Source organism: Leptonychotes weddellii, unplaced genomic scaffold (assembly GCF_054177405.1).
Source record: "Leptonychotes weddellii isolate Sample4059 unplaced genomic scaffold, ASM5417740v2 HiC_scaffold_2979, whole genome shotgun sequence".
NCBI classification, from domain to species: Eukaryota; Metazoa; Chordata; class Mammalia; order Carnivora; family Phocidae; genus Leptonychotes; species Leptonychotes weddellii.
In genome coordinates, this window is record NW_027893606.1 from 1 (window position 1) to 12975 (window position 12975).

General features: G+C 57.5%; 1 protein-coding gene across 1 annotated transcript; it reads right to left on the bottom strand.

Annotated features, from left to right (window-relative positions):
• Nucleotides 1-5: 5 nt before the first annotated feature.
• F10 (coagulation factor X) lies at nt 6-11609 on the bottom strand (the record flags this gene model as incomplete). The annotated part of the gene is made up of 8 exons (XM_081810598.1): nt 11429-11609; nt 10130-10290; nt 6842-6866; nt 5804-5917; nt 4143-4274; nt 3163-3416; nt 1013-1130; nt 6-13 (listed from the first exon to the last, which is right to left on the bottom strand). Coding segments are annotated over exons 1-8 (882 nt in total), but the record flags the coding sequence as incomplete, so codon positions are not given.
• Nucleotides 11610-12975: the final 1366 nt, after the last annotated feature.

Sequence of the window (12975 nt, forward strand, 5' to 3'; positions counted from 1 at the left end):
GTGTCCCGTTCACCTGCAAAGTGGCGAGGACATGGGGGGGGCTCGGCTCAGGATGGGCCGTGCGCTCACCTGCACGTTGCTGCTCAGAGCACCTGTTACTGTGTTTGTATGAAAAAGTGGAATATGGTCACTAGAAAACCTGAAAAACGAAGGGAAGCATAAAGCAAATAAAAGTGACCTCCACGGGGCGCCTGGGTGGCTCGGTCGGTTAAGCGACTGCCTTCGGCTCAGGTCATGATCCTGGAGTCCCAGGATCGAGTCCCGCGTCGGGCTCCCTGCTCGGCAGGGAGCCTGCTTCTGCCTCTGACCCTCCCCCCTCTCATGTACTCTCTCTCATTCTCTCTCTCAAATAAATAATAAATAAAATCTTTAAAAAAAAAAAAAGCGACCTCCAGTGTCGCTCCCCAGGGGCGACCACCGGTCACACTTTATAACCATGGCCAGCGCCTCAGGCAGGCAATTCCTGAGACTGTCGTGCAGCAGGGGTGCCGGCTCTGGACCCCGCGGTCGTCGGAGGCGGCGCGGCCGGTCGGAACGGGGATGTGCTGTGTCAATTCTCAGGGAATGAAAACACAAATTCAAAATGTCTCATTAATACTTTTAAAATTGGTTACACACTGAAATAATAATATTTTGGATATATTGGATGATGAGCTATCACTAAAATTAATTTCATCTGGGAACTTTACCACCGTATCAGAGAGAACTAGTGATCACACGGGTGGCTCATTTGCGGCTGGTAGAGAAGGACAGATATTACAAAATGTGAGCTCCGGGCTCAGACTGTTGAGGAGGAGCTCTGGAAGCCTTCCTGGAGGAAGGGGCACTGAGGGGGGCTCACGGCACCGGGTCTGGACTGGAGCACGTCAGGGAGGACCCCCCCCCGCTCCGTGACACCCCCCACCTGTGCCCTCAGGGTTCCGTTGTGTCAACCCACGTTTCCAGCTAGCAGCTCTGAAGATAAGTGCCAGGGGGCCCTGCAGGGCAGCGGAGGGGTGGTGCCGCCACTTACCTACCCTCACCGTGAATTTCTTGGCTTGTTGGAGACAGTGGGCCGCTGTGAGGACGTAGTACTTGCTCAGGATGGTGCCCCCGCAAAACCCCTCATTTTCCTCATTGATGAGCAGAGCCTGCAAGGAGCACAACTGAGTCCGCCAGGTTGGAGAAGAGGAGTGGGAGAACTTTCCTCTCGGCCTCCCGGCCTGCGTCAGGGCCTCCCCCTGCCTGCGTCCAGCCTGGAACCTGCAGACTCCTGCAAGTCGGCCTCCCTCACTGTGGGGCTCGCGGTGGGGCGGTGGCCCCGGCCCCTGCCCAGCTGCCCCCCAGCCCGTGCCTGGACCCCGCGCGGGTTTGGGCAGCTCCTGTGCATGGAGCAGCGCCCTGGCGGGCTCAGCGGACGTTCGCCGAGGCCCCACTGAGTGCTGACGAGGGCACCCGGGGAGCTTTCGGCCGCGCTTCCCCTGGCTTTCTGCGCCTGAGCCGCGGGCTCCCAGGACGCGAGCAGTCGCACACCCTCCAGAGCTCCCGTAGAAACACGGTTTTCGACGTGAAAAACCTTTGCTATGTGGCTCTGAATTAGAGCCCAGACCAGGCAGGTGCCAGGCTTTGGGGACAACAGTTTCTGGTGTCGGGGCAGGTGTGCCCCCGTTCAAGGGCAGTGTCCTTGGAATCCATGTGGCTCCCCCTGGAGGTGACCTTCTCCCCGCCAGGACTGCAGAGGGAGGGAGGGAGGGAGCACCGGGAGCGCGGCAAGCACCACCCCTTCCCCCAGAGAGTGGGGCTTGCAAATCTGGAGAGGAGCCCTTTTTGCTTCTCCTGGGGAGTTCCACACCCTGCGAGCCAGTGGGCGGGAGTTCCTGGCTGGGGGCGTATGCGGGTCAGTGGAACAGGGAACAACCTGAGGTTCTGAAAGAGCCCTTGAAGACCGCCGTGACTAGTGGGGAAATGGCTGCCGCCTTTCCCTGCGTGACTGATGGGCTCCTAAGCCAGCTCTGGTGACCGGTGATGGAGAGTCAGGCTCCCCGTACCTGCACCCCACCTCTTCCTCCCAACAGGGAGGGAGCCCAGGAGTCAGGAGTCCCCTGGACAGGACCCTGTTCCCCGGGCGCATCCCCCCCATCCTCTCTGCCTGCGACCAAAGCCACCAACATGCCGCCCGGGTTGGGGGTGGGGGCAGCTCCTCTGGCTGCCTCCCCACCGCCCCGCGGCTGCCCCACGCAGCTGCCCCCCGCGGCTGCATGTGCGAGTCACACACCAACTGCAGCTGGGGTGGCTCGGGTGGGCTCGCGGCCCTTCCTGGATCTAGATGTGCACACGTCAGGGGATAGAGCGGATCCCATGTCCTGCACTCCACGCCCAGGTCCCCGTCGGAGCCACAACAGTTCTCTCTGAATGCACTCTGCCCGCAAGGTGACCGCACCCTGAATCGCTCCTCCCGGCCTCCCGATAATTCAGGCAAACGCACGCCCATCGCGGAGCTTGGAGTGGGAGCAGGCTGAGCTCCTCTCTAAAGGTTGTTGGAGTTTTGCTTGTAGGTGAAGCCATTTTGACTTCTAAACCCTAAAGTCGAAGTTAGGATTGCCAGATAAAATAGAGGACACCCAGGTCAACCTGAATCAGATAAATAGCAAACAGTTTTTAGTGTAAATGTGTCCCCCGTAGTCTTTGGGACATACTCACATTAAAAATTGTTCATTGTTTATCTGAAGCTCAAAGCGTAAGTCCTGTGTTGTTCTTTGCTAAATCGGGCAACCTTAGTCCAAATCAACAAGGGAAGAGGGATTTTTTTTACCGTGGCAAACACACGGATGTGCTCTTCTCCGAATTACTACCTGCCTTGGCAGGATTTACATTTTGGTAAAAAATCTTTTTACCAGATTAGAGAGGAAGCAAGGGGAGTGACTCTTTCTGCTGGTGGTCAGAAGAGCAAGCCCAGGGCATCGCTGTGCCGGGCAGCGCTCTCCCCTGCCGACCTGAACCTGCAGCCCGGCCAGTAGCCGTGGCGGGACTACCTCTTCTTTCGGTCTGTGCTTCACGGGCACGCAGATGGGGACGGACGTGGGGTGGGGAGGGACAGGGCCCACTTGTCATCTCCGCACCGCCCACCCCGGGGCAGCGGGGTGTGTCCACCACCTGCGCCACCCCGGCCCGCTCCTCGGTCACCTGCCATGGACACTCGCCGTCTTTGCAGTCCTGCCCACCCACGATCCGGACCAGGCTTCTCGTATCCTCCTTAGAGCTGGGCTCTGTCCTGTTGAAGGGCAGCAGGAACAGAGTGCTCTGGGTGGGAGGCAGATCCTCAGGGTCGGACTGCTCCTGCATGCCGGCTTCGGCTTCCAAGGGGCCCTCGCCGCTGTGAGCGGTCTCTGCTGACCTCTTCCGGCGCCCCATCGTGGTTTTCCCGCAGGGGAAAGGCTCTGAAAGGACGGGCCGGCTTCAGCAGAGCGAGAACCTCCCTGCCTCACAGGCACAACTCTCCCGACCTGACCTGGGGGAGGAGAGTGGGGGGAACAACGGGGACCGCCGAGGGCCCGGGTTACAGGATGGAGGCCATTGTCACAGGCAGGGAATGTGTCCAGCTTCTGGAACGCCCGAGACTCTGCACCCCGACCAGAGCTGTGGGTCAGGCAGGGCACCAGGCTTTGAGGAGCACGTGGGGCCACCGTGAGAAGCAGATGGAGTTAAGAGAGAGAGGAGTGGCCTCTCAGAAGCTCTGGCCCAGGTGGACCCTGCAGTGGTGAGGACCCCTTGTGTAGGTCCCCTCACTAGGCCATGCCCTCTGGGAGCCTCCGGACCAGACTCAACGGCCCGGCTCTCATCACAAAGAAGGAAACTAAAGCCCATCGCTTGGGGCCTGCCCAACCTGCTCATTCTTGGGGGTCCGTGGTACCCCTTGCAGCTCCTGCACCCCCCAAGTCCACAGCCCTGATAGTCCGCCCATGCTGCCCTGCACCTGCTCACTCCCAGCCTTCCAGGGCGACAGGGTGTGCCTCGGTCACAAGCATGTCGTGGCTCCTCAGGGCTGGCACTACCCGCCTTCACCGGCACCCGGGGAGCTAGGCAGTCCTGCTGGTCCCAGTCCTCAGCTCCCAGAAACAGTGGGACGCTGGCGGGCCCGCCCACTCTGGCCCACGCGCTCCTACCTGTGGAGATGCAGGACTTGCCGTTGTCCCCGAGGACGTACCCGCTGGTGCAGGAGCATACCACCGAGCTCTGTTCCTCCCTGCAGAACTGCTCACAGTCCCCGTTATCCACGCTGCAGAGCTTCCGCGTGGCTGCAGGACAGGACAGCCTGGGGAAACTGAGGCCGCACCTAGCCCGGAGGAGGGACGGCAGCACCAGGAGCCCATCCACGCACCCGCCAACCCCACAGGGGACCCGACAGCTGCAGCAAAGGGCCAGGACCACGTGGCCGATGCCTCTGAACTGGGCCCAAGCAAACAGGACAGGCACCCAGAGCAGGCGAGGGGCTGGTGTCCACTCCTCTGTGTCCACGCTGCTCCCGCCCCACCACTCCCCAGACCACGTGGGGACGGCATGGTGTCTGCAGCGCCCTGGGCGCCAGACTTCCAGAAGGTCCTGCAGAAAGCCCAGCACGCCCCCGGAGGGCCCTGGACGCTGGCGGGTCACAAGTTCAGCCCTCAGAAGGGCACGCGGCCCTCCCCACACCTGCAAGCCCGGTGTGCACAGGCCGCATGCACGAGGACGGGCCCTGGGGCTAGGTGCTCAGGCAGGGAGGGGCCGCATGGCCACGGGCCAGTCCACTGAGCCTGGAGGATCCCCCCGCCAGAATAAAGGGGCCGGAACACATCTCAGAGACTGGGGTCCCGGCTCCGGTGCGGCAGTGGGAGGGACGGGTGGGGGCGCGTGCTGGACCCAGGCCACCTGGCACGTCACGGGACGCTCTGGGCACTGTGAGGCCGTGGAGCTTCCGGCGGCTTCGAGGCTGGGCCGAGCACGCCACACCCAACCCCCAACTCACGTCACTGACGCCACCACGGCAATTTACCTTACATTCCGCATTTGGGTTTGGATGATGAAATAATTACAGTGAGAAGATCAACGTTAGTGCAGCTTTAGAAATGACGCACGGTGGCTCGGGGCTGAGCCACGTGGGGAGCCGCAGAGGCGGCTCTGGGCTTTGGGCAGTGGGATTCGCAGCTGACAGTCCCCAAGGGAACCAGCCCAAAAAATGCAAGCTAAGAGCACACTCTGCAGATTACAAAGGAAGTTACCCGGGAGAAATGTGAATCTTCCTGTATTAGGGGGAAGCTGGCCTAATACAAATCTAATTTTTATTAAATTAATCACCATATCAGGAAAACTCTCACTGACTTTTTCATGTAGAATTCATTAAATGTATCACATTTTTATAATTGGACAATCCCGGACGGTTTGGAATTGACATTCGCACTAACAGACGTGAGTGGAGGGTGGTGATTCAGAGCCGCTCCCGGGACCGCAAGGAATCCCGTAGCCGGTGAGGGGGAGCGCCACCCCGGGAGAGAAACGGCCCCATCTCGTCTCTGAGTTATGGGCCCAGCGCTCCACGAATGTGCCACAAGCCCCTGAGAGGAAGGGACGTGGCTGCGTGTCTCTCACCGTACCCTAAAACCGAGCAGATTGTAGGAGACGTTGGGCTCTAACTTCACTGCATCTGCTGTTCCTACATGGCACAGCACGTGGGAGCGCAGACTCGAAATCGGGAGGAACCCGAGACTGTTTCCCTGGGAGGTTTGGCTCCTTCCCTGGTTCCTGATGTCAGGTGAGCCCGAGCTGAAGGGACACCGGGAAGAGAACTCACACAATTCACAGTTTTTGCCTTCGTATCCTTCCGAGCAGGTGCACGTGTACTCCCCGAGGCCGTCTGCGCACTGGCCCTCGTTCTGGCAAGGACTGCTCTCACACTGGTCGCCATCTGCGGAGACAGGGTTTGGGAACCCAGCTTGCAGGCAGCTCCCATGATGGTGGAAATGGCTTTGCGCTGTTGATCTTGGCACGCGCTGTTCAGATAGCTTGAATAAACCTGAAATCTTCCTGTCTCCCTGTAAACATTTCTCCCATCTGGACCTCATTTTACCCCCACCTTTTGCGGCTCTACGTACGTGATGCTCTTATCTAACTGGGCCATTGATAAGCTTTTCTATTTCTGCGGAGATGTTTGGCAGTGTGTTTCAACAGAGTGAGGAGCTCTGGGCTCTGGGCTGGTGACCGTGTGGGACCAGCTGGGAGGTCAGAGGGCGGGGGAATTCCCTGACACTTACTTCTAGGCTCAACACTGACAAGGCCCGTGTTTGGGGGCCTCTTCCCAGATGGTCTGGAGGTAAAATCAGAATGCAAACATTACTGTCCAGCACTAACATGGAACTTCACATTTCTTGGTGCATTTGGACAATCTAATTTAGAGACAGGTCCAGTGGCCATTTTGAGAAATTTGAAAAGTGTTACCAGAATGAGACATGAGTCATGATTTATACCATTTCACAAGCTGCAAACATTCAATCTTCTTAGAAGACCTAATCTTTCAGACTGTATTCTTTGTTTCTACCTAATACCTTAGATTAAGAAAATTATCATAGAGTTTGGTACTCCTCAAATGAGAGTGAACTAATTAAATCTACATTTAAGTAAGTAACAAAACTAGAATTAGCATAAAGTTACAAAAAATAATTTCACAATAACTGTTATGAAAACACTCAGAGAGGAAAAGTCTTAGGTGAGTAAGAAATAAGCAGGAGTGGAAAGGAAATTCAAAAAGTGGTTTCAAAAACTCAAATACAATCTCTCTCTATTTCAATGTCTGAATGAACCCCACTCAACATTAAAATAGAAAACATCTCACCTCTGTATTTATTCCAGAATTCAGTCTAAAAGGGGAAAGAAGATGTTAAAATACATTAGGGAAAAGACAGACATTTCACACAACCACCACGCTCTGCCTGAATAGGGTGCTTTCCCAAACAGAGGCCTTTCCTGGCACTCTTTGCTGTGGGGCTCCTCAGCCTAAGAGGGAAGTTTTCAGATCTGCCGTGTCTGTACAGATGGGACTTGGGTCATCCTAGATGCACCAGCTCTGTTGAATGTTGAAAAACTATTTTTAAGTTAATCACTGAGGAATGGATTATACCAGAAGTGGTTTGCTCTGTTTGCTACACCCAAGCGGATCAATGAATGGTTTTGAGTTAAGATATCTGGGTCAAAGATTCAATAAGGGATCAGATGCCTGGTGAATAATCATGTTAAATTGAAAAACTGGTAATTGGTGATTAGGTTAAAAGAGGGCACCAAAAGCCTATATTACACTAAAAAAATGTTCATGGTCTTAAAAATCATTTTTGCTGTGTTCCGTAGTTTGAACAGTGTACGACCACCCCGCCCCAACTTCAGGTGCAACCTCAGGATGTGGTCTTAATGGAAATAGGGTGTGGGCAGTTGTGATTAAGGTTGGAGAGGAGACCCCACGGGCTCAGGGCTGACACTGAGTGCTCTCAGGAGAGATGGAAAGGGCACGAGAGCCGCACGCGGAGACGGAGCAGAGCCTGAGGGATGTGCCCACGAGGCAAGGAGGGCCCAGGACCCCTGGCAGCGCCCAACACTCGGAGAGGGAGGGGCGTGGAGCTCGTTCTCCCGCAGACCTCCAAAAGGAACCTTTCCACTTCCACTGTTTGTGGGCCCTGATCCTGGGCGCCCAGGGAAGCTACACTTTCACAGGGACCAAGGTTGGAATGACTTGGCAGGACCTCAGGGCATGGGCTCTGTTGCTGCCCCCAGCACACATCGTACTTCGTTAGCAGATAACCGAAAAGACTAAACTAAAGACAAACTAAAGAGAAGAGTAGAAGCCTCCCTGGGGCTCCTGGGCGGCTCAGTCGGTCAAGCCTCAGACTCTTGATCTCAGCTCAGGTCTTGATCTCAGGGTCCTGAGTTCAAGCCCCGCATTGAGCTCCTTGCTTGGAGCCTACTTTAAAAAAAAAAAAAAAAAAAAAATATATATATATATATATATATATATATATAATTAAGAGTAAACGTCTTCCTAAGTTCCCATACCTCTGAAGCCTACAACTTTGCACATACTAAAAGCATGAGATAAAGTTTGGAATTTTCTGGGATGTTCTTCATGATGATTTGTAATTCTTGAAGTAACAAGAAGCATATATAACCCTGTATTAAACATTCCTTCTCCGGAGCTCTCTCTTCTTTGGGAAGGTTGTGTATCCCGGGCAGCGGTCCTCACCTGGGCTCAAACAAGACTCTCTTCCTTTTTATTTGTAAAGCAATTCTAAAGGGTTTGTTCATTTTGTGTTGACACCTGCTAACACCTTGATTTGGACTTGCGGCCTCCAGGACTGTGAGAGTGGATTCCGCTCGTTCTAAGGCACCCGGTGTGTGGTGCTTTCCAGAAGCCTCAGGAAACTCAGACACTGTCTCCTTAAAATTTCAGTGAGAAAAGAATCACACAGCAAAACACGACTATTTTGGTGTACAATTCTGTGAAATCCATCACACGCTGCATTTGTGCCACCACGACCGCGGTCAAGACACAGAACAGCTCCAGCCCCCCGACACTCGCAGCCCACGGCAGCCGCACCCCCAGGGCCACGAATCTGCTCTTCGTCCCGGCCGCGGCTTCTGAGCCCCTTGCACAACCTGGGGAGACCAGCTCCTTCGCTCGGCACGGCGCCTCCGAAACTCACCCCAGCGCCGTGCGCACCAGCGGCTTGTCCCATTGCCGAGTGGAACGCCGCCACCGTTGATCCAGGGGCCACCCAAACAGGGCCACCGGCATCACTGCTAGTTTGGGGCGATGGCGACTTGTTACAGACGTTCACACCCGGGTGTCCGCGCTCAGGAGAGGGGTCAGAGGGCAATGGCGTTAGGAGATGCGGTCCAGCAGCGTCCGGGCCCCCGCACCTGCCCGGCGCGGGTCCCGTCGGTGGTTTCCAGCCTGCAGGGGGGCGTCCGCGCTCCTGTAAGGGCCCAGGAGGTCGCGAGTCTGCTGCGCGCACTTGCCAACGGGGCGTCCGCCCCTGTGACGGGTCTGTTCACGTCTTCCGATCCGTGTCGTCAGTCGGTCGTTGATGCTCTTCGGCTGAGTGTGCGAGTTCCTCATATATTCTGAATACAGATCCTTTGTTGGGTGTGTGGCTGGCAAGCGTTTTCGTAGTTAATAGCTTGTATCTTTATTCTTCACGATTTTTCACAGAGCACGTCTTAAATCTTGAGTAAAGTCTCATTTACCCATTTTCTCTTTGATGGGTTATGGTTTTGATGTTGTGTCTAAGAAATTTTGCCTAATTCCATGTCATGACAATTTTCGCCCTGAAGTTTTATGTTTTACCTTTAGATCTATGATCATTTTGAGTTAATTTTTGTTCCGTTGTGAGGTTTAGGTCAAAGTTGACCTTTTCTGTAGGGAGATAGGCAGTTGTCCCAATACCATCAGTTGAAAAAGACAATTCTTCCTTCATTGAGTTGTTTATGAATTTTTGTCAGGTAGCAAATGGCCATATTTTCATGGGTCAATTTATGGACTTTCTAGTCTATCCCATTGATTTCTGTATCTGTCCCTTTCCCAAAACACACACTAATGCGTCTGCGGTTAGCGTAGCTTTGTAGGGAGGCTTCAAGTCACGGAGTGTGATTCCTCTCCTTTCTCAGAATTGTTTCAGCTACTCTGATTTCTTTGCTTTTCCATACTTCCAGATTTAGAATCGGTTCGTCTCTGTCTGACGGAATGTTTACTGACAACGCATTAACTCTACAAGCGTGGCTCCTCTGGTGTCCACGTCAAGTACGGCGGCGGCCATGGATTTGGGCAAAACCCGCCGGCTCCATGTCCTGGTGTGCGGCCCAGCCCAGGGAGGCGTGACTCAGGCCGTGAGTCATTTTTAAACGAACACCTTACCTTTCAGAGTTGGTTTAACAAAACCTCTGGACGGCCTCATGGCCCTCCTACCAGACAGGACCTCACGCTGCCCTCAGTCGCCCCCACCGCCCCCCGCGGGACAGGTGGCGGAGGAGGACTGCCCTCTCCCCACCCTGCACCCACGGGGGTCCCAGGGCTGCTCTGTCCCGGCCTCCACCCTGGGGAGCCCCTGCTGCAGGGTGCCTGCGCACCAGCCCTTACCGTCTTGGCGGTGTCCTCAAAGACTTCGCGGGCCTCCTCGAAGGAGCACATCTCCTCCATACACTCTCTTTCCAGGTTCCCTTTCTTCATCTCTTCCAAAAATGAGTTCGCCCTGCGGACCCGCCCCAGGATGCTGCGGGCGCGCTCCGGGCTGAGGAACACTAGCGACAGGCAGGGACTTGTCGCCCAGAGGGCCTCAGCAGCGGCCTGCTCTGCCCCCGCAGGATCTGCTCACCCCTGGGGCCCTTTCTCACCCTGCACCCCGTCTGCCTTCTTTCCTGCCCTCATAGAGGCTCTCCCTGGTGGGGACCTGCGTCCTGAGCTCTGTCCTCCCCTCTCTGCAGGGCCAGCGGCCTGCCCTCTGCTCAGAGCGCCCACTCCCCACGTGCAGAGCCAGACACCGGACCCGGCAGCCAGGCAGCCGAGCTTCAGACGCAGCTCCATCACCTGCTACTTAAAGCTGACAAAAGGGGTCACTCCCTGCGTCTCAGAGTCGTGTGAGTTTGAGGCTGGGACACACTAGGTACTCACTAAACCTTAGCTTCACTCCCGTCTCAGATCGCTTTCCCTTCCAAGGCGACACCGAGCTCAAACTTGTCTGTGGACACCCCATCACCCCAAAGGTCTGCTGCGCTACCGAGCACGCAGGTCCCTCCCTGCTCTGATCTTCTCCCCCCTTCTCGCTTCCCACCGCCTCCTTGTCCTTCCACACCGGGTCCCCTCAGGCTCCGGCCCTCCCCTCCATCCAGGGCACGAAGAGCCCCCGGGATGCCGCTCCCCTGCCCTCTCGTCTGCCTTTGCTCTGCTTGCCCCCTTTCTGGGTCTCTTCTCTCTGGACAGCCTAGGGCCTGGAAGGTGCAGAAACCCCTCTCTGTCCAGCCTTGAACCGGGCACCCCCTTTCCTGACCAAGCCAGCCTGAGGGTGGGGGCACCGGCTTCTATCTCATTCTCTTTCCGCCACGGAAGCTCCTCTCTGCTGTGACCCCCCCCGGGCCCGCCCCAGCTCGCTCTGGCCGCGGAGGGGGCACGTCTCTCTGTCTCTCTTGGCCTCCCCCTCTTTCTCTGTCCACGAGCTCTGTGTGCGACCGCTGGTCTGCCGTCTGCCTCCCCACCCACAAGGAGGGAGGCACGCCTGGCCCTGGGCTACCCTTGGCTGAGGCCACCAGGCCCGGCCATGTCACAGCATGGGATGGGCACTACTCTCCCCACTGTGGAGATTCGGGGCATCACCCTGACTTCCGCCGTCCCTCCTCCTCCCGGGGGCCATCTCTGCAGTGTGCAGGGCGAGGGGGCACTTACCACTGCCCCCTGGCAGCAGGAGTCCGGCCAGGGAGGCGCCGAGCAGGACGAGGCACAGTGGGCCCGCCATGGTGTGGCCAAGGACAGCGCGTCCGTCCCGCTGTGACAGGTCTCTGGGGCAAGGTTCAGTCACCCTGGCTCCAGGCGGCTGGTCGTCTTTCTCTTATCACTGCCTCCTGATTGGAGCCTGGGCCGCGAGGGGGCCGGGGGGCAGGTGACCGCGCGGGGCCATGGCCGCCCTGCCCCTGCAGCCCTGGGGAGGTCCCGGCGGGCCTCGTCCTCCTCAGCTACCGCGCCTGGAGGGGCACAGGGAGTGTTAGGAGACAATAAAAGCGTCATTTCATAGTTTCCAGATGTTCTGTCTGCTCTTGTTTCGTCCTCACGAGCACGATGAGAGCCAAGGGTCGTTTCCCGTCTGTCCTCCAGGTGCAGAGTGTCAGCCCACGGCCGCCTGAGGCACACGTGGGGCTGGAACCAGGACTGCGGGCCTTGGCGGCGCGGCTCGGGGCCTCGGTCTCCGGGTGGTATCCGGGGTCTTGTCCTGTGTTCCGCCTGCGCGTCAGGCTGGTAGCCGCCCCCAGAGTCCAGGGGCTCCAAGAGGCAGGCGTGTCCCTCTGGGCCACAGGCTGCTACACACACCTCTGGGAGGACTTTCCCGGGCCGGCGTGGCCCTGCCGCCGGCCAGACGCGTCGGCCCGAGACCGGGAGGGGCTGCACCCAGGCCGGCCCTCCCAGCCCCAGCGCTGAGCCACGGAGGCGCCCTGGAGGCGCACACGCCGCTGGGGCCCAGCTCCGAGGACTGGGCTTCGCCTCGCACACCCTACGGGGGGGCTCGCAGCGCGTCTGTTTCCCTCTCACACCAAGGCCAGTCCGGCCAGCGGCAGTGGAGGGGAGACCGGCCACCCCACGGCCCAGCCACAGCCCCTTGGGGGCAGGGAAGTGTAGAGGGCACCCGGCCGGCTCACTGACCGCAGAATGTGGGGCGCTCACCTGCTTGGCTTTCACCCCGGGGAGGTCCCACCACCAGGGCTGTGTCCCCCCAGGACACACGACAGCACCAGGAATAGCTCAGGTCTGTGCCCGTGGGAAGCAGCTCACCCCATGGTGGTCAGGCCAGGGAGGGAGGCGTGCGGGCTGCGCGTTGGGTGCAGGGCCCCTTGTGGGGGGGCAGAGACAGAGACGGGGACAGAGAGGGAGAGAGACGGGGACAGAGAGAGGCAGGGTCAGAGAGGGACAGAGACAGAGACAGAGAGGGAGACAGAGACAGGGACAGAGAGAGACAGAGGCAAAGAGAGGGACAGAGACAGAGACAGAGACAGGGACAGAGAGAGACAGAGACAGGGACAGAGAGAGAGACAGAGACAGAGACAGGGACAGGGACAGAGACAGAGACAGGGACAGAGAGAGACAGAGACAGGGACAGAGACAGAGATAGAGACAGGGACAGAGAGAGACAGGGTCAGAGAGGGACAGAAACAGAGACAGGGACAGAGAGAGACAGGGACAGGGACAGAGACAGAGATAGAGACAGGGACAGAGAGAGACAG